The sequence below is a fragment of the Erithacus rubecula genome, assembly GCF_903797595.1.
Source record: "Erithacus rubecula genome assembly, chromosome: 9".
Taxonomy (NCBI): Eukaryota; Metazoa; Chordata; class Aves; order Passeriformes; family Muscicapidae; genus Erithacus; species Erithacus rubecula.
Window position 1 is genome coordinate 6873886 of NC_136660.1, and position 25575 is coordinate 6899460.

A 25575-nucleotide genomic window follows, 5' to 3' on the forward strand; every position below is an offset into this window, starting at 1 on the left:
AAGGTCTTCCACCCATCATCCCACTTTGCCTCGTGGGGAAAGCTGCACTCATTGCAGGGATATTGTGTGATTAGGGCTATCTGCCACTGCAGTTCTCTGCTCCAGTTGTGAGCAGCAAATGCTTTCATGCACATGCTGATGTATTCAGGAAGTGTAAACACTTGAGTGGCCCTTTAAATATTTTCTGCTGCAGTCTGACTTTTGATATAGACACCAGCAGAAGACTGGTGGGGAAGAGGAATATATTAAAACCCTTGCCATCAAATTGCAATGCAGAGCTATGAATGTGTCACTTAGTGTACTCTCTTCTAAGTGGGGCAGTTCTTCTCAAAATTTAACAAGTCAGCAAAAGTACAGGCTGCTTCCCCCATAATGAAGAGATTCCTCTGCCAGGAAACTTCAAGGAATCCAGGTCTCCTTAGTGTCTGTGTCCTGTGAGTATGAACTGAGGGTGAGGAGAGGGCTCTGACTTTACCCCAGCAATACCAAGATCGGTGTTTGCATATTTTAGGAGTGCATGCTTATGGATGCATGTTTATTTGAAGAAAGACTGCTCGTGGGCTTTTCAGGTTAAATCATCCTGCAAAGTTCAGCCATGCAGCCACAGTGTCACGTTCAGCTCTCAGTGGTTGTGGTTTAGCATTTTTATCCAGACTTTAGGCAGCCTTAGGACAATACTTTTGTTTGTAACTTAAAGAAAGTGATTGATTGTGGTTGTTCAGGCATCTTAAAAAGTACTGCTAGTTCACTTTTTGAGACTAACTCTCATGTCATAATTTACTTGTTTTTTTTTTTTCCTGCTGCACAAAGGGTGACTGCTCTATCATAGCTAATATTTTTGTAGTTTGATAGAAAAACATCCTTGGCTGTATCTAATTATTTTTGAGGTTAATGGGAAATATACTGTAAGCAATTAGAATATAGAATTTCTTGTAATTTTTCTGTGTTTTTTATGGTAACATCTGAATTCCTTCTAATTATTTCCATTTGTCTGAAAATGATATGCCAAATTGTGCACACTTAACATCTCAAATCCTCTTCTTCCTCTGAGATTTGGACTATCATGGAGCAGCTATGACATTAAATGACCCTAATAAAGTATGAAGAGAGGAAGAAATGTGTTTATAGTTTGAGCTGCACTTTAATGCTATTAAAAGCTAATTTTCTGCAGCTGGCAGAAAATCAGTAATTATCTTGTATTCATTTTCAAGGTGTGACGGGTATTCAGACTCTGTGCATGAAGATCAAGCAGGCAGTTCCAGCCCCAGGTACTCTCCTGTAAACTTTGTCTGAAATCTATTGGCAGCAAATGAAGCTGTGACTGTTTCTGTTAAACCATTAGAGAGAAACCTTTATTCTCAAGGGAATGCAGAATTTCTGGGGTATTACTTGCAAAAGCTGTTAGTTTTCTGGGAAATACATATTTATCAAGTGTATTTTGTGTGATCAATATGAATATTAATTGCTGTTGTTATTGTGTAAGTAAATATATTATGGTGTCTAGTCTTAACTTCACATCATACTCCTGTTATTCACACTCAGCTGTGGTGCTTATACACTGAATTTTACTGTACAGCAGCTGGTGCAAAGCAGTAGAAAGCAGAGTTTTGCAACTGTGCAAGGATATGCTCATTGCTGAGTGTGTCTGGAAAAAAAAAAATTCTTCAAATTGCAATTTAACTGAAGTATTCTTGAGGCATGCCTCTCTCATGGTCGTGTCAGTACATACTGGTAGTAGGGTATGCAATTTAACCTTTCAAGAAGATTTTAAAATCATAGGATATCTTAAAATTAGCAACACTTGTGCCCATTGTTGGTGTGCCTATGGGCTATAAAGCTGTGACTATAACAAGTGCCTTGGAGTACACTTGCAGAAGGCATGGGCAGCAATAGTGTTCAACTCCACAGGCACCCTGCAAGCCTCCATCTGGAAGCTGATGGGCCACAGATGGAGAGTGAGTTTGGCAGCTCAAAATCCGTAGGAGAAAACATTGAACTAGCAAGTTACCCTTTCTGAAAAAAAAAAAAAAAAAAAAAAAAAAAAAAAAGAAGAAAAATCTCAGGGGATTTAATTCATTAGCCCTTGACTCCCTCAGCTATGGAGGTTTCACACCAGAAGAGAGGTCATCTCCCAGATAACCATCAGGATGCTACCAGCTGAAGCTAACATGTGAAATCCCACCTGGAAACCTTGCTACAGGCAGGGATTTGGAGCAGCAATGCTGCCCAGCTCAGGCTGGCAGCTCCTCAGGCAGCCTTGCCTTCTGCACTGCAGCACCACATCTTCCAGAGATGCTCCCAGTGGGAGGCACGAGACCAGGCTGAGGCTGGAGTGGCTGGGGGTGGATGACACTTGCAAAGTCTCCTTGGGGAGAGTTTGCACATTGTAGTCTGTGTGGGGATTGAAAATGCCTGTCCCAGATCAAGCACCCACAAGTGTCTGTTCAAGGCACCAGGTGTGCCAGGAGGATGCTTTCTCCAAACACTTCTCTGGCTGTTCAGACCTTACTTTGAGTGGCTCCCTCCTTCCCTTTGTGTGCCCTTTTGACCCTCAAAGCCAGAGACTGTCAGAAGGGAAGTGCATTGGAGAGATGAATTATTGTCTGTGATGATGTTTTTGTGAGGTTATAGCTTACTGTGAATCATTGGGTGAGAAAAGTCTTCTGCATGAAAAGGACAGTTTCAGATTTATTTGGGAAATGTGAACTGTAGGCCTGAAGGGCCAAGAGTGCCTCTAAAGCTAACATTCCAGTAGCTCCACAGTTGAGTGTGTAATAATGCTAACAGTAGTTTAGATCCATTACTGATATGTAGATCACTAAACTTAGTAAAAGCAATATGCCATAAATAGCTAAGGACTTGTTGCTCTTCTTCCTTCATAATGTTTTGACAGGTGTCTGAAATCCTGCCTGATGCTTTTCAATTTTATTTTCTTACAGAGACGATGATAACAAAGAAAATTACCCGGACAACTCTGCTGTCTTAGAGGAAAGGCAGCTGCCTTTGCACGACACTCAGCAGCACAAGCAGCAGCTTGTAATTGACTGCACTCTAAAGCCTGAAATGGGCAACTTAAAGCTGAGGAAACCTAAGCCCATTACAAAGATAGAAAATGGAAAAAGCCACGAGGAAAGTCAGGTAAAGAATTAAATTTTAAGAAACTTTTGAAATGCTAAGAGGGCTCCCTGGTAATTAATGGTGTGATTTGACACCCCACAATAATCTACCCTGATTTCCAGGGACTTGCAGTCTGCAACTCTCCTGTAACAGCAGTTTCTTTCAGCTGGGAAATTGCAGAGAGAGTTGTGCTGCAACTGCTTTCAGAAGTGAGTGGAGAGCATAGCTGAATATGTGCAAATATTTTTACTTTGTTTTTCTGTGTTTCCTTGCACCAAACACAAAAACTAGGTAGCTGCAGCACTTGATTAGTTTCTGTTTTATTAGATCAAGGATCTCTTATGCTCGTATTTTGGCAGCAAATAGAGAGACTTAATGGTTTTCCTTCATCTTAATTTCTGTCTTTCTCATATTTAAATAGTAAGTCCATACCAGTGCAGTAGCATAGTGGTAGCAGGGCTACCCCCACCATGTTCCTAGGCTGAGCTGGAGGGAGCAGAACTGTAAATTTTGTAAATGGTCTTAAGGAAGACAAGAAATGAGGAAATATCTGCTGCTCTCTATGCAGATGCATTTACTTTGTTGACTGTAGAATTCCACCTCTCAGCAGCTGCTGAAAATGCCTCTGTTCTTCCCAAGTCATGTTGGATATGCAGTGTAAGGGGTAGAGCTCTGGTGCAGACTAAAGTCCTCAGCTGGAAATATTCTCATATCCAAGACCGTTAGGATTAATGTTGGTAGATTTGTTGGTCTGCAGTAGCACAAGGCCTAACATCTGCACATACAGATGTCAGTGTTTACATAAAATTGTGCATACACAAATACAGATGTCTGTATTTCCATCTATTCTTTGCTGCACAATGTATTTGGCTATTTTTTGTCTCTTCTTCCTTCTTGTGTGTGGGCTTCAGAGCTCTTTCTGAAGTGCTTCAAGCCTATCATAGGCTAGAAATTATTTTTGACCAAGTTTAGAATGGGATTTCATCATTTTAGACAGAATGCCTTACCTTCTAAGTGAGGACTGTCCTTTTGAATCCCAGAATGAAAATTAAAAGCAAATGGCAAGTGGTATTATCACAATTTCTTTTGGAATATCAATGTCAAACTCTTGCCCTAAGCTTCCTGCCTGTTCTTCTGGAGCTAATCCAGAAATAAATCAATAACTGGTTAGGGTTTTTTAATGTTTTTTTTTGTTGTTGTTGTTGTTGTTTTTGCAACTTTGCTGTGTTACTACGAAATATTATTTAACCTGCAGGGAGATGAGGTGTGCATGTTTATCAGAGAACAGAAAAATGATGGGAATTTTGCCCTGTGAAGAGCAGGTGAAGGCAGATCAGGAAGAAGTCATGAAGAAGTAAATGGGGCAGGATCTGTCTTATAGCTCATCTGTTGCTTTTTCAGCCTCTTCCCAGCACCCTGTGTGTGTCCTGCCTGTACCTCTCACCCAATGAAAGCCAACACAGCATAGATTTGCTGCTCTGTGGCATTTTACATGGCCCTAAGGGGTTAAATGGAAATGGCAAAATTCTTTCAAGGGAAACTTTTTGTGTACATAATTAGACTGCCATAAAATACCAGTGCAACTTAAGTATGTAGCCTCTGGAAGGAAAAACAGTGCCAGGCAGATAATTTTTACATGACTCAAGGGCTTGAATTAGAAAAGACAGAAGTGATGAAATTCTGTAACTGCATGAACCTTCTTTGGTGAAACCCCTTGCCACCAAGCCACTGGATGGGGTAAGGGATGCATTTCCAAGCAGATGACAAACAGCACTTTCTGAGCACATGCATTTATGAAGGAAAAGCAGGATGCACTGCACATCATGATTAAACTGTTCATCCTTGTTTTCCTGAGGTTATTGACTGAGTGCTTTTTCAGCTCACTTCCCCAACCTGACTTCTCCATGGCACCAGAAGCAGTGACACCAGAGCAGTGACACAATCTCTGTTAAAGGTGTTGCTCTGACAAGCCAAGGAACTCTGCTATTCACTCTTATGTGTTATAAGCCCACGAGTTGCTTTTACAGAGAATTGTCCTTTTAAAATTAGAAGAGGCTATTGGGAGATCAATAAGTTTGCTGTGTGTGTTGGAAGGATTAAAGTCTGTTTGGATGGGAACCATTTTTGTGTGCCTTTGCAGTTGTGAGAATCCAAGGAGTTTCCATTGTAGAAAAGTCACTGAGAGGGAATGGGCAGCTGTGACCAAGTAGAGGAAAGATGGCCAGCTTGTGGATTTGGAGCTTCACAAAGCTCTCAGCTGAAGTGTGATTCCTGTGCCTCTGATATTTTTGGCATAAGTGTAGCCCTGTGGTCATATGCCTTTGGTCTTCAAGAAGAAAAGGTTATTAGATTTACACTGATGATTAAAAAACCCAAGTGTAATAAAAGAGCAGCATCAGGTGACTTCACTTGACCACTTAGCAGATGACAAAATGTCACCAGGGTAAAGCTGTACTTTGCATATTGCCTGCAGTTATTTCCCTGGGGGCAGGAGCTGGCTCTGGAGGCAGCTGTAACCTTTCCAGAGTATGGGAAGAGAGGAGGCTGCTGGAATGCAACTGCACTGCTGTGCTCCAGCTATTTGGTTTCATCTTTCCCATGGTTCCATCTGCCATCTGCAACACTCATCTATAGGAAATCAAATTAATTTGGATTTATTTGACTTCAAGAGGTGAGGAAGCATATGCCCAGAACATACTCCAGGGAGTCGGTGTGAGAACAGATGGGGAGGAATAGAAAGCCTGCTTTCCTTGCCCAGTTCTTTCTCCTGTCACTCACCTTTGGTGCACAGTTATGAGTATGGATTCTTGAGTGAGTCATCCTCAAATTCTCTGTTGATACTGGGTAATATTTACAAAATGACACTGAACTTCCTGGCTAATAGGCAGAGACAGTAAAAGTTCAGTTTCAAAGTCTGATTATCACGGTAAATGGCTATAAAAATGAAATGGTAGCTTGACAATCAGTGCCTAGAGATGAGAATGCTGAAAATTGCTGAGTTAAGTTTTGTATTTTGAGTATAAATGAAGTGTGCAAATTGCTCGGATGTCAAAGAGCTTCCAATAGTTTGACATTAAAATTGTTATTTGAAGTGCATAGTAATCAAAAAGCCAGAGTTGATGTTGCCACATCAGCTGCAAGAACACATCAGGCTGTCTGCAAGTTTTGCTTCAGTTTCTGGGTACGCTCTGTTTATGTTTATTATGATGCAACTTCATGGTAGAAGTCACTCTCTAGTGAGAAAGAAACAAATATGCAGTAGAAGATGGGGCTCTGCTGGAGATGCCTGTGACACATCAGGATTTCACTGCTCTTCAGTAACAGATTCCATCAAGGGTATTTCCCTGGTGCTACTTGTTAACACCCTAATTACGTGATTTATGGGCAGTAACAAAGATATAAAAAGAGGAAAAAAAAAAAAATCCAGAAACAAGCAAAAGCCACCCAAGTCCTCAAGCACCAAGCCTGCAAGCAAGGGTGTACTCCCAGCATGTGCTCTTGTCCTCAGCTTTCTACTCCATCCAGCTGAAAGCACCTGGAGCTGCTGTGTTCTCTCTGCCTTGTAGATTCCCATCTGAAGGGTCCTATCCAAACTTTTGATTTCCATGCATCCAACCAAGCTTTGAAACTGGAGCAAAGCCAGGTACATTGCTTTAGCAGGGAAAAGAGTTCTGCTGCTTTGCAGAACACATTTTAATTTTGTACACTATTAGATTAAAATATTGGAATACAAAAGCTAATAAAGAGGTAGGAAAAAAGTCCCACTTTGATTATTGCATTTTCAAGTATCTTCATTAACTTATTTCATTGCAATGCAAAGGAAATACTACAACCCATTTCATAGCTAAGGAAATTAGGATGGGCTGAATACATCTTTTCACAGCCCTACAACTGGTTTTCAAAAGATTGGAGTTAAATGGATAGTTTTCTCATTCCTGTTCTTTTACTCCTTTTTTGGACTAAATTACCTTTTTTATTTTCTATGTAGCAGACTGGGGGATGTGACTTTCCCCTTCACTGCCTTTTCTTCCTCCCAGAGTAATACTTTATTCATAAAGCTACACATATGCTAGGAAAGGGAAAGAAGCAAACAGTTAAATTCTACATACCTTATTTAAGTTAACTGCACCTGCCTTGTCAGCCAGATTTTTTTTTTTGATGATGCTCAAGTAATAAAATCTTACTGACGTGTGAGTAAATAATTTCAAATTAATTCTTTGTATGGAACTTCTTATCTCTGAAGCTGACATCTATTATTTAAGTAATAAACAAAAAACTTACAGTCTGCTTTGGTTTCAGAAGCTGTTTTCCAGTGAAATACCATACTACTTTGTTTAGAGCCTTTTAACTTCTGTGTTCTCAAGTTATTTCCAGATTAATACCAAAATATAACTAAGATTCTCAACCAGCATCTGGTCTCATGGAGCAATTTTTTCCTGAAGCAAAATATTTAGCTAAGATTGGATTGGTACTGACAGGGTGCATTCAGCCTTTCTTTTTTTTTTTCTCTTTGTGCAGGAGCTGGAGTGTGCATTGCCAGGCCTCTCAGAGTGGCAGGGGAAGGAGGGATCCTCAGCTAATAACTATGCACAGAACGTGGCTTTGAAATGCCAGGAAGCAGTCGTGAGATTCCAGCCAAGGTAAGGCTTGGGATAACACAGCACATTTCACTTCTGATTAGCTGCAGGAAAGGCTAGTTCATTTGCTGCCTTCTGCATAAAACATTCAGATGCCTGGCTCTTGTTGGCAGTGCATTCTATATTTATACATCTAGGACTCTTTGGAGAAAGCAAAAGGGATAAAGATAAGAATGCAAATTTCATCATTCTTTAAATCCCTTATATCTGAAGCAGAAAGAACATCCTTAGTTTAGAAACTTCAGTTCCTCTTGGCCAAGTTTCAAAAATACTTCTCTGCTTCTTTTCTCCCCAATGCTGAACTGGGGAATTGAATCTCTTTCTCTGAGGAATAGGAATGGGAACCTTCCCAGCTGATTAGAGCAAGGGTATTTATGTACAGTTTAGACTCTGGGTGCTGTGGCCACTGTGCTTGTTCTGGAGCTGGAAGGGCACCATGTGTTCAGGTCTGGCATTAACCAGCTCTTGGTGGAAGGTAACTCAGCTGGTGATGAAGTGACTCAGCTCTGGTAAGTATTGGAAGTCACAGTTTCTACTTCCATCCATTTTAGCAAAAGGCTAAAAATGGGGTTTCAAATCACCCAACTGACCAGTGAAGGTGTGTCCTAGGGATAAGATTTAATCCTTACTAAATCTGGAGGCACTGCTTTATGCATTTCCCATGTTCAGGTGCTGGATTGGTTCTGCTTTTCTGTGCACAGACTTTTTGTCAGGTGAGCCAGGTCTCTGCTCTTTGTCTTGATGTGCAGGATAGCCTTGGTGCTCTGTGGCAGTCTCTGGCTCCCTTTGGAGGGTCTGAGCAGCAGCAGCACATCCCAGTGATGCTCAGTGGCTCAGGGCACAGCTGGTTGACAGCTAGAGCTCACTGGCTCAAGGTTTGTTTGCAGTCAGGAGCAGGACAGCAGTGATAGCTGCCATCCAATGGCACTTTGGTGCTTTATGTGACATGGGCTGGATGCCTTCTCCACAGCTTTTAGGAGGCTACATTGTAAATGGCCTTAATTTGTGCACTCAAAGGAAGGTTTAGCAGAATGAAAAAGCATTTAATTAGCTTGGACAATAAAGTGCTTTTGCCCTCCAATGCCTGTATGTGCAATTGAAATGCTGCATCTCAGGAAGTGTTTCTAATTAGGAATCCTGCCTTCTCTTTTTCTGCCATTCCTTATGCAAGGAAAGAACCTCGTGGACTTCATGTAAAGAGGAGCTTACTGAGTGTGGTATCAGACAGACCTACCCAGTGGCTCAGCTGGTGGAATGTTTGTGAATGGGTAGATAATAAAATAACTGGTTATTTTTGAAAGGAATGTGATGAAAGACTCATGGACTTTAAAGATAGGAACCAGACTGAAGTGTGCATTAATAAAAAACAACTGCAGCAAAGTTCCCCTGTCCATCAGTTTGGCCTTTTTATTCTGTCTGGTATTAAACCATTTTCCACTGTGCTATTTATTCTTGTTTAACACCACCATAGCTCCTTGGAAAGCCTCCTATTCACAAGGGCTAAATCTGTTAAATAATGGTACAGGAATTACTATTCAGGAGAGGAGAGGGACACACTGCTGCAGGGGTGTCCCTATACACCTGTCTCCATATATCACATGTAGGGGGACCATAGGAGAATAAGTATTTATTTCTGTCTCAAATGATGGATCAAGGTTGATTGTTTCTAGTGTATCCTGTTGCTACTTCTGCTTTAACTTAATTGTTGTGGTGGGCTATGGCTCTGCCATTAGTGTCATTGGGATTAAAGTCTAAATACCTCTGAACTCTACAGAGATAAGAAATCTGTTCTGGTGTGAGGCAGCTAAAAACTTGTCAGATCATTTAAATTTGTCTAAATATGGATTAAAGACCGTTGAGCTACAAAAGACTTTTCAGTGCAGTTCCCATTAAGCAGAAAAATCTAAGTTTAGGATATTCTAACAAGGGATGTTCATAAACAAATGTGTGACAGAGAAGAACAAACCAGGCCATGTAAGAGCAACAATCCACAGAATTATGACTTAGAAGTGTGTATTGTTTCTTTGAGAGGGTATTTTCATTTTATGGTAACCACTGAAACAATAAAGGAAAAATTTTGTGGGGTTTGAGGGAAATGGAAGAGTAGACTTGAAGAGATTTGCAGCCAGAGAATAAGGGAATAGTATCTTGTTTTTGGCTAAATTGTATCTGACCTGTGAAGCAAGGATTTCAATCTCAAGTAGTGTTTGTCATGTATGATTTCTGAATATTAGCATCACTTTAGTAGATGAAACACCATCTGTATGGAAGGAAACCTTTACATGTTTTTTTTTTTTTCCAGAAGGTGAATTTCTAATACTACTGTCAGTGATTGCACTGAATATTGCTCTGGTCATTATGTGTAGCTGGCTTTGGATATGAGTGCAATATAATCTATACCTTGAGAGAAGGTAGATAAAAGTTATAATCAGGTCCTGGGAACAAATAAAGGAATTGCCTTTTTTTTTTTTTTTTTTTTTTTTTTTTTTTAACAGAGACTAGAAAAGCCAGCATGGAACAATACACGTGATTACAAACAGCTGCTCCTGTCACTTGCCTTCTCAAAGGCAATCAGCAAACCTGGAGTGGGCTGCAGGCTGTGTGCAGTTACCTGGGCAGAGCCTGGTGCTTGTGTCAGATGCCTGTTACAGGGAGAGGCTGAAACAGAGCTCTCTGTGGCAGTGGGAAGGTCAATGCTTCAGCAAAGGCTGCATGTCAAGCCAGTGTGGAATTCAGAACTACAGTTTGGGATGAAGTTTTCTGCCAAAGGAAAAATTCCTGAAAGTTCCCCCTCTTCACCATTCCCCAAATAAATTGGGAATGAAGTGGTTTCATTTAACAGGACTTATCTGGTCCCAGGACTGGTCCCTATTCTGTGATTCTATAACTCTGTTTTTGGCAGAGGCTGCAGGGTGGGGGTTGCTGTCAGACCTAGGATTGTTCTGCAGAAGTGGAAATGCTGGTAGCCCTGGGCTGACCCTCAGAGATGGGTGGGAGGCAGCAGGGAAGTTGCAGAAGTGCTGATGTCCCTGTGCACACCTGCATGGCTGAGACAGAGCCTGAGGGGCTGCATTTCCTCACCTGCACAGGCAGCCAGGTGAGCAGGGATAAAGTTGGGAAATGATTGACTGGTTCCTAAGAGCAGTTTCTTCAGAGATGTTGGTATTAAAGTACCAGTGTTTATGTTTTCAGTGGTTCTTCTTGTGCCAAGGCATGGAAAAGTCTCTCAGCAAGTTTTTGGGTTGCAATGCAATTAAAGAAAAAAAAGTAAAAGGGGGGATGGGGAAAGGATAGAGGAGGAAGACAAAAACAGCTCTTGCTGCAGTGCCACTAAGGACCATGCCTGCTGAGTATGAAGCTGCTCCTAGTAGAATAACAAGTTCTGGCTGGGTTACATAAGGGCTGGGACTAATGAGACAGGCCCTGCTATACTGGCCCTCTGCTTGAGCTCCTGTTCCAGCACTCAGGGACTGCCCAGGGAGTGCACTTGGGCCCTTCCAGATGGATTTTTCTTTTTTTGCAGGTGTGCACTTTATGTTCACCCCAAAGTCTGTTGCAGTTCTGCATTGTTTCTAAGGAGCCATGGGTGTGCTTCTGAAGCATCTACCTGCAGCCCCATGTTGAGATTGTTTGGATTTCATAATGGTTTTTTTGCCATCTGGGAGGGTCTCAGTCTTCTGTTTTCCAGGTGCTGAGACATGCTGATTGTGTGTTCTGCCATTCTGTGAACTCTGCTGTAACTGTGGACAGGCTGAGTCAGATCCTGACAGGGAACTGAGACTTCCATTGATGTTAACCTGCTGGGTCACCCTCGTGGTGGGAAGGGTGGAACTGGCTCCTGGACTGGACACAGGGGAGGGGAGCTGGGCCAGGATAGACTGAAGGTGACTCTGGAAAAGGAGTGCATCCCAGAGAATATTGGGAGGTTGATGGGCAGGACTTACCCTGGCATCCCCAATGCCAAGACACCTCACACCTGTGGCATTGTAGTGCATAAATACATAAATAGCCTGGGGATGGGGTTTGGGTGATTCCAGTTGGACTGGAGTGACATTTGCAAGTCACAAAACCTAATGCTCTGAGTTTCACAGAAGAAATGTGGTGGGAATTTGCTTAGGTTATCTTCACACATTTTCCCCAGCTTTTAAAATTATGTGGTTTTATTTGAATTTTATGCAGGTTTAAAAGTGATATTATGCATAGTTCAAAAATTCACATGTTCTGGTCTGTTTTTCAAAGAGCACAGTGCTCATGCAAATTTATCTCCCCTTGAAGTCTGTTATGATAATTAGAATTCAGATTTTGTTGTTGCTGTTGTATCCACAAGCATCCAATGTACATATTACTTATTGCATCTTTGCCATCTCTGTCATGGAGAAAAAGATAATTCTGCCAAAGCCAGAGTCTATAAAGGAGGGTGAGAGACATGTATTTGAGGAGTAGCCACAGAGAAAATTTAATTTTCATTATTTTTCAGGATGTAAATTATACAAAATAAGGGTGCCTGCAATTATTCAAAATTTCAGCTAAGGCTTGAAATAATTTTAATGTACTCAGCACAGATGGAAAATTAGGGCTTGTTCCTGCTGCTTTTGAAGTTAATGGATATTATGTGATTGACTTTTAATGAGAGTAGGATCCAAACTGTAGTTATTAAATTGTAAGCCCTGTGTTGCCTGGTGACAATCAGAAAACCTACATTTGCCTAGCAGAGCAATTAATCTTGGTGAAAATGAAAAAAACACACCCCAAAATTCCCTGTGTAGATTAAGATCAGCTCAGCACCCATGAGACTGAAAATGTCAATGCTCGTCACAAAAAAATAATTACTCACCTTAATGATTTCAGTATCTCCAGAATCCAAAGAATGCATAAATAAGAGCATTTTGCTCCAGTATTTCTAGTGTGAAAGCAACAGTAAAATGAAAGATTAAAGGCATCCTATAGCAGCTGGCAGGAACATCAGCCTGAATGAGAGAGGTGTAACCTTCATGGCTGCTGTAAACCTTTTACCTTTTACTCTCCAGAGTGCAAGACTCATGAGTGATACAGCTGTGAATTGTGTGGAACTTTGTACAGTTCCTGTAAGAAGTGCTGCTAGCCTTTACTATTTTTTTTTAATATTTAAAAAAAAAAAATGTTTTGTCTCTGTTTTATTAAGGAGAGTTCCCATTTCCTCTGTTATACACCCTGAAAGGAGTCACCCAAATGAGTACCAGAAGCGTAAACATGTGGCATATGTTGTTTTAATCCTTCATGTCTAGCTCTAGTTCAATGCCATAAATCACCCTAAATATTTTTTCTCCATTAGTGAATTAGTTCTTCAGCTGTTTGTAGCCTTGCAGCTGCCTCCTTATGTGTTATTAAATCAAACTACAAATATTTCACTCTTTGGTATTAAATTAGTCCTTTTGCTGTTCTCATGACTCATTTCTGTTCCTGTGGGAATTGCACATCTTGGATCCTGTTTGGAGCCCAGTGGTTCACCCTGGTGTAGCTATCTGATGTGTCTGGTTAGGTAAGAGAAGTGGCACAGCCATCATTTCAGTCCTTAAATGCCTCAAAAATCCAGGAAGAACTACAACAATCATCTCTGCATCTCTCTGCTCTGGTTTGAGGTCTCTAGAGGTTTTACAGCTGTTTGCTGGGATAACTCTGAGCCCAGAAAAACATGAATTATTTTGTGCAAAGGAATCTGGGCATCGTGTTGGGTTACTTCCATAGAAATGCAATTTTTAAAATAAAACAAATTTATTCTGTAATTTATAAATTATATATGCACATGATGAAAAGTTTGAGATATTTGCAGCACAGATATGCAATCTATTGAATGATCTTTTAAAATTTTGTTTTGTAGAATAGATCAGAACACGAGCATTTCACCAAAAGACACAACTGGTCAATTAAACAACTTAAATGAGGTAAGTGCAACCAAAAGTTGAAACACAATGTAATAGATTTTGAGTAGATATTTTGGTTTTTTTATTAATTTTGAGGTCTTGGAATAATGCGATTGCTTAATAATCCTAGGTTAGCTTTTCAAAGGATCATTGTAGTCGTGTTTTTGGAGAAAAGCTTAAAAGTGTGGTGTGAGACTGCTAAAATGATTTAAAATATAGAAGCAAGAGATTTTAAATTTTTTAAAGCCAATTTTACGTTGCTTTTTTTTTTACACTAAGAAAATAATCAAACACTCAATATTGACTGAGTGAAGTGACATCTTTCAAGAATGTTTGTTTTTTTCCTCGTATTACAGCCCAAAATGGTTCATCTGTTAAATATGTTTTCTTTAAAAATAAGGAATTCTCAAGCTTGCTACATCCTGCATAAATAAACTATGAACAGTGCAGTGGAGACTAAAAGGTGCTCTGGTTGTAAGATGGAAGGTGGGGACAGCTGAAGAGGGCAAGCAAGGAAAGCCAAATAACACTAGTAACACTTGAAACAAGCTGCTCTCACAGGGATTATGCCAGGAGCACAGTGTGAGTGAAGCACAAAAAGCTGTTTGTGTGATCCTGTCGAACAATGGATGAGTCTGGGCGAGGTCCTCGCAGTCAGCAATATCCTGGGAGGGGCAGGGGGGTAAAGCCAAGCTCTGCAGTTATGCAAGGCTGGAAACCCTACAGAGCATCTCCCCAAACCTGGGGAGCTGCACCCCAGCACAGAGCCCACTCACACTGCAAGGACAGCGGAGGACACGGGACTTACACAGAGAGCAGCTGGGTTTTTGTGTAGGCACAGCACAGAGGCACTGGGAGAAGAGAGCCTGAAAAACTAGAAAAGAAAGCTTTGTTTTCCATAATGTGCCAGAGAACATCTATGTCTATTAATAGATGCCTGACTTTCATTAAGGGAAGACCAAGATGTGTCCTTTAAAAGGAATTCAGACTTAATCTTCTCCTTGCAGTGAATTGTTTCCTCTGCATTTTATGTCACTGTTGTGCAGCTCACTGTAGAAAATCTCACTGCTGATGAGCAGGGAGCATTCAGTGACCAAGGGGAGGGAGTACACTCAGCCTCTGTCAAACCACCTCAGGCCCTGGGAGAAATCATGAAGCTATTGTTTCTTTTGAGAAACCCCAATGCAAACAGCCACTGAAGCTTCGGCTTAAAATCCATGCAAGGGATTCCTTAAAGGCTAAGAAAAAATATTGTAATAAATAGGTCAGTGTAAAAGATAAAAACCAATGGTTAGATTGGAAATTAGACCAAATTGTTAATAACCAATGAGGAATGAGCAAGGGTTACCTGGTGCTTTCTTTTGTGAAATCTTAGGGGTTTTTTTGTGTTTCAGGTCTATTGCTAACCTGTGCCATAAGAAAATAAATTCTGATGCTGGAGTAGAGAAAATGGTGCCTCTCTTCACTGCTCATCCGTGGCATTATGCAGACCCAGGGCATATCTTGTTCCATCTTACTGTTGCTTGTTTGTCCCCCATAAAGGAAGTTCTGAATTCAAAATGTCATATGCCTCAAGGCACAAATATTGCCTTAATGGACACAGCAGAGATTTATTTATGTTCACATAAAATGTGCCTTTCTTATTTTAACCTGAACTCTCAGATTAAAAAGATGTTCCAGTGTGGCATATAAAAACTTTTGTTTCCTTAGAGTGAAAAAACAGAACAGGTTGAAATTTGCTCAGTTTCTTTCCAATATGAAGCACTTCAAAGGCTACTAAATGCTGAAAGCTTGGATTACACTCCTTCTCTGCCCCAGCTGATTTATTAAATCCAGTAAATCCATCAATAAACTGGAAATAATAGAATAGCTACCTTCCAGTCTGGGAGGCACAGGAGCAGGCCCAGGGACAGGCTGCAGGCAATCTTTCCATCCAGGAGCACCGTGTGTGGGTCAGGGTGACAGCAGTTTATGCAGAAAGCACCAAGCCTGGGCTTTGCTCCTCATCCCTGCTCTCATTCTCCTGACTGAGTCTGGGCAGAGCTGGGCACACCTGGGTCCTTTCCCTTTCCCTCAGTTCTTAAATTTATCAAACCTTTGGATGTCCACAAGAATGAAACAAAGGGTGCTGATAATAGTAATGCTTTATCAGGAGAAGAAATCCTTTCTAAGGGCAGGGGCTCTCATTTGTCACATTGTCTCCTGTCAGGCTATGGGCTCCTGGGCATGCTGACCAACACATCCCACAGTGCTGATCCCATGCCATGTCAGGGTACTGCCTCTCAGTGCCACAGCATTTTGGTGATGAACTGGGAGAATTTGCTTTCAGTGTCCTGCTCTCCAGAGGGAGCTAACAATATGTGGCATTTATCTCTTGATGTAAGGGATTGTCTGTTATCTCAGTAATTCCTTGTCCTAAGACCTCCCTGCTTCATTTTCAATAATCACTGCTTGGAAGGAGTGATGGTCCAGGCTTAGTTGTTTATAGAGAAGGTGTCTCTACTACAGGCTGAGCTTCCTCTGGGAGGGGCAGACAGTTCCTTTGGTACTGTGCTTTCTCCAGCAGACAAGGCTATGACACTTCAGAGACTGTGTTTTCTTAAAGTATTATCAAAAATAACAAATGGGTGAGAAGGACCACACTGTTTCTCTTCCTGTCTTTCTCCAGCTTCCTATAAATATCTTAATTTTACCATTATTTGTAGTCATGTACAATCATTTATTTTTTCTAGTGGAATTGGCTTAGCTCAAATCTTTGAATTGCCAGTCATTTTAAGAGGACATATGAAGTGATAAGAAGCCTTTGTCCAAGACAATTATAATTTCTTCTTTTTCAAACTTTCAGGATACTCTTCTTAAGAGAAAACAATATGATTATTTCTCCAAGGCAATTTATGGATCCATTTGAGATATTAATATGTCCTTTCATTTGCATTAGTATGGATCAGAAATTACTGCATCAGAAACACTCATGCTAGACACCAGAGTGAAGCTGGAATGAGCACCAAATCTGAAGAATTTGAACTGACATCTTAGATGATATAGAGTGCTATTGCTTAAGTTACTTCAGTTATACTGGATTTCCATGTAGGGGCTTTCTCAAATTGATGATGACCTAACTTTTCCCTCTGTGTGTTTGCACAGCTTCTAACATGTTGAGCACCTTCTTTGACCAGCCATGAGCAGAGGTGGCCCAGGTGGGCTCTGGGGACAGGTTTCTCTCTCTCATGGGAAAGTTGTGAGCAGCATGTGCACAGGCTGATTCTCTCCCAGAGCAGATGTGCTGGCCTTTGTGCTTGGCCTTTGCTCTAAGCTGTGTCTCCAGCAAATTTGTGATGACTTTTCCTGGACAGTGCAGTGTGGCAGGGCCATAACACTCTGCTGTGGTTGAGGAGTAACATGGGCTTGGTGGGACTCTCCAGATTCATCATCTCCCTGGTAACATCAAGGCAATCAAAGCTACTTAGTGTTTTTCTCAAATCCCTGTCAAGGGCACACTCATGAAAATAGGCAAGGTATATTATTATTATTATTATTATTATTATTATTATTATTATTATTATTATTATTATTATTATTATTATTATTATTATTATTATTATTATTATATTTCTTTTCTGAAGTGTTTTTGGCAGTGGCCAGAAATTTGCCATCCACCCACCTTCCCCAGATGGGTGAAAAATATCATTTAGAACAACTGATTATAAACCAGCTGGTGCATTACAGCATAAGCATTGCTGTACAATGTTTAACAATGTAGTCTGTGAGAATGCCTTTACACTGAACTTCCCATCAATATTAATGTGTCACAAGCAGTAGTGGTGCAAAGTGAATGTATTTTCTTGAAATGGGATTTTTCTTGTCAAATGCTTGAAGTAACACTCCATGAAGGTTAAATCCTTTTGTCAGACATTAATTTCCTTATTGGCACCTTCTTATGGTTTGTCATCTCTCTCTAATTTTCATCAGCTGTTCTCCTGATAAGGTTCAGGCTGGCATCAGAGCCCTCCCTCGTTTGTAACTGCTATAGTCATCTTTTGCTAGGTGACATTAATGACTGTAAAATTCAGCCTGTCTGTGATAATTTATTTGGTTTTAGTTGGGATGAGAGACAATGGGAAATGAGGACTTCCCAAAACAGTGACATTAGTATGATGCAAGTCAGCACCTTTCCTTGAGAAGGAAATGCACTGCCACCTGAAAGCTTTTAGGGGTGAGAAGGTTTCCATAATTTTCCTGAATTCTAGGAAAGAAATGAAAGGATAAAGGCAGAAGGTCTTCCCCACTCTTCTCAGACAATCTAGTTTTGTTGGGTTTTTTAACCTGAAATTTTCTTTGGGTTTACAAAAGGGGTGCCTTAACACAAAAATAATCAAAAAGGTATTAAACTACTCACATAGGTGATATATTGCAATACAAAAGAAATCAGGCCAATAAATCAATTCATTTTTCATTAGATTGATTAATTCAAATCAATAATTTGGTTTCAGGTATTTGACAGAGTGGGGAAAGAGTGGGAAATAAATTTGAGGAATTTTTATTTCTTTGCAACTCAGATTATTTTCCTCAGGAAATGCCTTTCATAAATATGTATCACTTGAGTGACTTACTGTTATACGTACATTCTGTGTGTGCCAGCTGTGTGGTTATTAGGACTGCCTTGTGTGGTTTTGTTTTATGTTTTAAGCTCTATTTCCCTTGAGATGGGGGAGCTGAATGTGTGGGGAGTGACTCATTTTGCCCAGTCAGATGGTGATTAGGGCTTTCACAGCATTTCCATCCCAGCGAGATGCTTGTGTGCAGCTCAGTGCTGCATGCAGCATTAAAAATTCAAGTCAGGGCTGGAGCACGCATGGCACAGGGGCTGGAAGGGATGTGGCAGATGTCCCTGCCACCGGTTTGCCTGCAGCCAGTGACAATGAAGTGCTGATTTTACCTTTGCAGCGGATCACAAATGATCCCCTGCCGTGTAGAACCGGCAGCAACCCGCATACAAGCTGTATATACATAGTGAAGTATCTCTAAAGCAGCCAATTAAAAAAATCTCTCTCCCAGGAATCCCATGAGTGAGCATGTTCTCAGTAACTCTTTGTTCGCTGCTGTGTACTGCACTCCCAGGCTGGAGAGGTAGATTTGATTTCTTATGAATGGTAAATGGGGAGGGACATAATGTCATCAGATCGTGATGTCAGCCCAATGAATGAAATACTTCCTTAATGTATTGCTTCAAGCCCAAGAAGAGGGACACCATCTCAGTTTGGCTTCCTGGAATAAATCGCCTTTTGCTGACAAACTCATCTTTCCCACGTGCCATGAATAATCCATGTAAATTGGGACTTAAATACCCAGGAGTCAAGAAACGGGTGGAATAGCGCTCGTTTGCTCTCCCCCCGTTCCCGGGGCTGGCAGCGGAACACCCTTTGCAGCGCTGCCGATGGGCTCCGGGAGTTGAAGAGCAATTGCTGATCCCTGTTGTTCTCTACCCAGACCAATGTTTTGCTTTTGTCTGCAGAATTCTTTGTTGAAGCTGCAAGCCCTGGAAACTGATCTGTGCTCCTCGTTTCTGCCAGCGCAGGAGGAAGCTCCCCAGCTGCCGGCACCCAAGGACACAGCCCCTTCTCCGGCGCAGAGCAGCGTGCAAGCGGATGGGGCCAGCTGTGGAGGTAAGCCAGCGTGCCACGACCTGCTCTCATTTGCAATTATAAAAAAGCCTTGTGACTTGCACTTTAAAATCAGGCTTGCAGCCCTCTGGGAAACAGTGCAGAGCTAATGCAAAGCACCATTTCCTCCTGCAAATGCTGTGTAATGTAAAAAGGGGTGATACCTGTCAAAAGAATGGAAATTAACAGCTGTAAGCCTCTGGTTTTCTGAGAGGCAATTTTCCTTTTCAGACAGGTTTTAAGAATGCCAATTCTTTTACTTTTAGTTTTAATCTGTTATTTTCCCCAAGTAAATTTACTCTCTTTACTTCCTATGTCTGTATTGTGTGAGATCACCTGCCATATCATGTAATTCTATTTTTGTCATTCTTTTTGTCAGAGCAATATCACTTCATTTCTCCTATTATTGATTTTAATTTAATGCATCAGCAGAGAGATAGCGAAGGTGAGTTTTACAGCATGTGGATTTTAATCATTCATGATCCTTTATTATTACCCAGCTGGGCAAACTGTGGTGTGTTATTTCTCCCTCTTCCCTCAATAGGGAAATAAATAGCCCTAAGGCTCAGCACTGTTTTTGTCAATTCATGGCTTGTAGTCAGAGGGCTGGCAGACTCATGATGCTCAATAGAAGAGGAGTCACTGCTCGTGGAAAATAGGTCAAAAGCAGTATGACTAATACATCTCACAGATGAGTGACACGAATACACAAATACCAAAGTCGTGCACCACGTACGGTTCAAATTAAGGCAGGTAGGTCAGTAATCCCTTTGCAATTGATGTTTCATATCAGAAAAAAAAAATCTGGGTACAGACAAACTTATTTTAGGAGATGCTTGCTCAGCATTTTCAGCAAGAAATAACGTTAAGTTATTAACAAAAACAAATCACAAATGATAATGTTCTACTTTAAAAACTCCTAAGTTTGAGGTTGGCATTGAAAAAATCAAGGAGCAATGTATGTAGAAGACAAATTATTATAAAGATAAAGGAATCTAAAAATGCTAGATATCCTGGATTTTATTTAAAAAACGAGGATGCTCTAGTACTGCCCAGCAAATACATTAATAGCTCTTGGATATGGGTATGGAGCCTGGACTTAGGCTAACCTTGTTGGGGATCTGAAGCAGAGACAGGGCTCATTTGTTTGCTGCACAGAAAAAGACATTCTGCAGCTCACCCAAAATCTGCACTGACTCCCTTCCTTTGTGGCAGGGTGGAGTTCTCCTCCTTTTCCAGTAGTTTGCTGCATTATTTTGCTCTGACAGTTTCATAGTTCATTGTTAGGATGGTTCCTAATCATTCCCCTTAATTATTTTTTGCTGTTTTGATTAGATTTTATTTTTATTGATGCTGGTAGAGACTGGTGCTTCCGTTCCCCTCTCTACTCCCATTTCCACTCTGCAGCCACATGGGGAAATGTTGCATGATGTAGCATTTCTCTTGCACAGTTTCAGAGCATGCTCTGCCACGCCAGCAGCCCAAACTCGTGCTTTAGTTAAAGCTTATCTATTTAATGGGTTTTAATGTGCCCTCATTCCTGTTAACATCTGCTTTGTGGTTTGTGGCATTTTTAGTAGCTTGCCATTTTGCACAGGCAGGGCTGGTCCTAATTCTGTCTCTTAAATTACTGCTGAAATCTTCTAATGCATTGAGCTGTCACATGGGACTGTTGGCTATTTGAGCTCCACCTTGGCTGGAAGTCCAGGGATTTACACCAGGCTGGGAAGAGAGTTTCTAGAGGATGGGCCATGTATGTTCCATCTTTAGTTATCAAACTTTCAACATGATCCTTTCATTCATATCTCAACAAATTTTAGGAAAGTGTACATCATATGTATGGAGAATGAAGATACAACAGTCTAGTAACATGACAAAGTGCTTCAGGGTGCAAATTTTAAGGGGATGAACAGTAACTTATCTCTGAGAAAAGCCAGCAATTTACAGTTTAGTTTTGAATATGTGAAAGCTGAATTAGAGTTGCCAAAGTGAGACTTAAGAATTGTGAGGGATACCTAAGCTAGTTTTATAAGGCAGTAATTATAGAAAAGTAGGGTGTAATTTCTGTAACTTTTGGGTACGAAATTACATCAAATATGTGCCTGAAGCAGTGAGCAGCTGAACCTAACTACAGGAAGTTCTAAATGACTTTTAAATTAAGAATTCTGATAGAGGCATTTGCAGATGCCTCTAGTGTTTAGGACACACTACATCTGAACATTATTTTTCTATACAAGAGATTTCTGTGTATTATTGTTTTACTTTAAGAATACCACAGGCATAAATGCAGGCTTGTACCACAGGATTTGTCATATGAAGACCACCTGCAGCAGATTATCAGCATTAGAATTTGGCTCTAATTCCTGTGGTGTTCTCCTGTCTGTGCTAAGCTGCATGGAGTAGATGGGATGGAATAGATGCTGAGGGGCAACTCACTGGCTTGGGTAGGGGTGGCTTTAATTCCCAATTTTGGCAAAAATAGAGGCTAAAATTAGACAATACACATGAAGACAAGTAGAAGTTTGGTCAATTCATGGGCAACTCTTAGGATAATGTTTAGTGAGTTGTTTGGGATCTACACAGAACTGGAATCAGCATGATGGCCTTAAGTGTTAATTAAAAATGGGGTTGTTTAGAATTGTCATCACCCTGAGATGTTCCACTATTTTAGTAGTGGTGCTACTGAAATGAATCAGTCTGAATTACTTGCTAACTACTTCTGACCATTCAGTAATAATTTAAAGCACTCTAACAGAGTTGAAATGGAACCATTTTTTGGGCCATAGCAAAGTTGCACCAGTGTTCAAGCCTTGCAGACCTTGCTGTCAGAAGACTAAGGAAATGAAAGTGCCCTGGCCTTTGGGAAACATTCCCAAATTATAAATTATACAAGTTGTCTCCCTTTATTTATTCCTTACATGAAAAACTGTGCAACTGTTCTTAGTCAACCTATTTCACAGTGATTATGTGTTTCTTGATGCTCAGAGCTGGTGAAATTAAAGCAAGGAAAGCCAGGTTCTTATCACTGACAATATTGTTCTTCAGGAAAAAAAAAACAAACAAAACCACAGCAACAACAGCAGATCAAAACCCAACCAAAGGTATTAATTTTTAGAAATCTTACAGGATTAGGAAAGCGTACTTTCCAAAAAGAGAGAACACTTGTTTGCAGTACACCAATTGTTCCAGCCATTGTCAGTGCCTGTTGCCAGTGTCCATGATTCCCCAGAAGTTGTCAGTGCTCCACCCCTGCTTCTCCCAGGAGCCTTTCTGGGGTCTCTCTGTGGCAGGATTTGAATCTCATACAAGGTTCAGGAGATTTGGGTGTTGCTCTAGTGTATCTTGGAGAGTTGAATTTGACCTACAGACTATGAAATACTTAGAGGAAGGTTACAAGGTTAGAATTGATAATCAACTACGTTGTCTCATTGTGACAATGCTTAGCATAATTATAATTGGTGATGCTGGTAAGAGCAGATGAGCTTATAAATATAAAAGTCATATGTAACTTTTGCTTGACAGATTAAACTGTGATTATACAACATACAATAGGATTTTTTGTTGTCTCTAAAGCAAAAGCAGTTGGATAGTGCCCAATAAAATTATATTTAAGCCATTGTAAGTACCATTTTTTAGAGAAATATGGGGATTTTTTTGAAGGGTGCCATTCAGAGCTGGTTTTTCACCACTGTTACAGTGCAGCAATAAGGATTTGCAGTTTTGGTATTTGTTGGGAAGAGGTCAAATAAAATGCACTACAAATGTTCCATTCAAATCCTGAAAAAATACTCATAATGGGAAAGTGATGTCCCATGTGCAAAGCAGAAAATTGAAAGTGAAGGTAAAATAACTTACCTAAACCTGCAAGTTCTTCTGTGAGTAAACCCATGTATAGTTGTTTTTCTGTGCAGTTTTAGACTTCCATTGAATAAAAAGATTCTGTGAAATGTATTAGAATGCATGACACATGGCAAAAATAATTTTGGCTAGAATTGGCACACATGCTGCCTGGAAATGCAAAATAATAGATATTAATTAAAAAACAGTATAAATGAAAGGGATTAGGAAAAAAAAAGAAAATAATGTAGCTGGTTTAAAATATAATGTACTGTGAAAACTGCTGTTGGGGAACCTGAGTCAGAGCAAACCTTGCTTTAGCAAAGCAAGAGAGATAAATTTTGGGCAAGAACTTTTATGAGATTGTGAAGTTACTCCATAGAAAGTGTTAACTGCATTAAAACCAGTCATCTGATAGCAAAAATATTGATTAGGTTAGATGATCCTCATCCATTTCAACTACTGAGGCTGAGGAAGAAGATTCAATGAATACTCCCTTCAGTGTACTCAGGCAGAGTGCAGTGAAGATGAACCTCTGTATGCCCTGTGATGTGCCATAAACAGAACCAGTGTGATGAGGTTCAGAAATTCCTACTTTTTCTAATTTTACCTTTTAAGGCACCTGTGGTGAGGTTTGCATTTACAGTCCAGGACATTGTTAACACAGTGCCACAAGCATGACTCCTCCAAGGAGCAGCAGCTGCCCTGGACCTTGAGTAAATAAATTGAATGTTCTTGGTGGTGGTTGCTGTTTTCATATCTTATGTTCTTTGAGCCAAGGGTATGTTACTATTACTGAATAAAATCCTGAGGGATGCTGCAAGCAGTCCTGGAGGTCCTTAGCACCAAGACATATTATATTTTTGACCTTCCTTTCTCTTCACCAATGGGAGTAAATGATAAATCACAAAATTAAACTTATTGTGGACACTTATAATCTTCTTCAGGAATATGGCTTTCAAAAGCAAAGAGATCTATGAAAATACAAGTAATGCTTCTATTCTGGGAAACTCTCCATCTTTACTTCATAGTTTATAAATACAGCCATCCACCTCCTCCTGTGGAACTCAGAAAGGATTTGTGTGAAGCCAGTCACAGTACTTCTGTTTTCTCATCCTCAGTGCTGTGTCCACCCTGCATGTGACACTTTGCTGATCTGTTTGCTGCTCACTTTGAATACTTATGTTTGGAATAATTCTGTAAGGACAAATTTTTGTTGACTTAGGTAGCTCAACCCCATGTGAGTGATCCTCAGTCCACACTAATTTATACTTTCTTTCTAGAGCCTGTGCCAGCCCACAGGGACTGGCAGAATGATATGGAGAGCAGCCCACAGGAGCATCACTCCCTAGGGACCAGCCGACTGCTGTATCACATCACAGATGGAGACAATCCTCTCTTGTCACCACGCTGCTCTATCTTTAGCCAAAGCCAGAGATTTAATCTAGACACAGAGTCTGCCCCTTCTCCACCAAGTGCTCAACCTTTCATGATGTAAGAAAATCTATTTTAATTCTTATGTATTTTTAAGCCTTTTTTTTTTTGCAATTCGCAGCCTTTGACCCTTCATGTTTTTTTTCCAGTTGTTGCTATGTCATAAAAAGCAAATTTTTGTATTGTGGCATATTTTGACATGGATAATTTGCAATACCAGAAATAGGAACTAGTGTTTCCTCAGTCATAACAGTGTACAACATTTTTGAAGTCTTTGTTAATTACAGTTAGCAAGGACAGTTTTAAATGTTAGTCATTAGAATGATGAGTGAACACAAGATAGAGATGGCTGTCTAGGTAAAATACTAACCCTTCAGCTGTAATTGAACCATAGCTTGAGTCTTTGATGAGGGGTGACAATGTCTTAGAGCATGCAAACAGTCCATGTGTGTGATTTCCAGAAGCCAAGCTGTGAGTTTTGGAGAGAAATCTAACTTTCTTAAAAGCTTATATACAGAGATTTACTTCAGCTGCATATGGATCACAATCAGCTCTATTGATTTGCAACTGTAAATAATCAGAAACTAAACTGTCTTCAAAATGATAATGTTTATTTTGAGCAATGAAAAACTCCCTGAGCTTACTTTTACAAATCACAGTCCCCTGTTATACTTGGAAGATTTGTGAATAAAGTTGTGGGTGTTGAATGTAAATACTAGATCACGGTCTTGCCTACTAGATTATTTTTTTAAAAATATAGTCAGAAATCTCACAATTTAAAAAAAGAAGAAAGAATGAAGGACAGATGGTGAACCCATTAGAATACCCTAGGGGTACTTTCAAGCAAAAGCAGCTATTTTATGCTTTCTTTGTAAAACTAAGGTGTCTCTTGCCAGTGAAAGAATGGAATAGCCATGAATTCTGAAATGCTAAGCATTAAGTGTGCCTGAAAACAAGGCATGGTCCATTGTAGCCAGGTCTTAGATCCCA

The 25575-nt window shown here is 40.4% G+C and overlaps 1 protein-coding gene across 1 annotated transcript in view; it reads left to right on the forward strand.

Annotated features, from left to right (window-relative positions):
• FAM13C (family with sequence similarity 13 member C) overlaps positions 1 to 25575 on the forward strand; it is a 114476-nt gene that overhangs the window by 72501 nt on the left and 16400 nt on the right. Inside the window, exons 10-16 of the mRNA XM_079312563.1 lie at positions 1212 to 1268; positions 2940 to 3138; positions 7636 to 7757; positions 13612 to 13675; positions 19167 to 19317; positions 19694 to 19759; positions 24435 to 24645. Coding sequence (XP_079168689.1) covers positions 1212 to 1268; positions 2940 to 3138; positions 7636 to 7757; positions 13612 to 13675; positions 19167 to 19317; positions 19694 to 19759; positions 24435 to 24645 — 870 coding nt within the window. The remainder of the gene's footprint in view (positions 1 to 1211; positions 1269 to 2939; positions 3139 to 7635; positions 7758 to 13611; positions 13676 to 19166; positions 19318 to 19693; positions 19760 to 24434; positions 24646 to 25575) is intronic.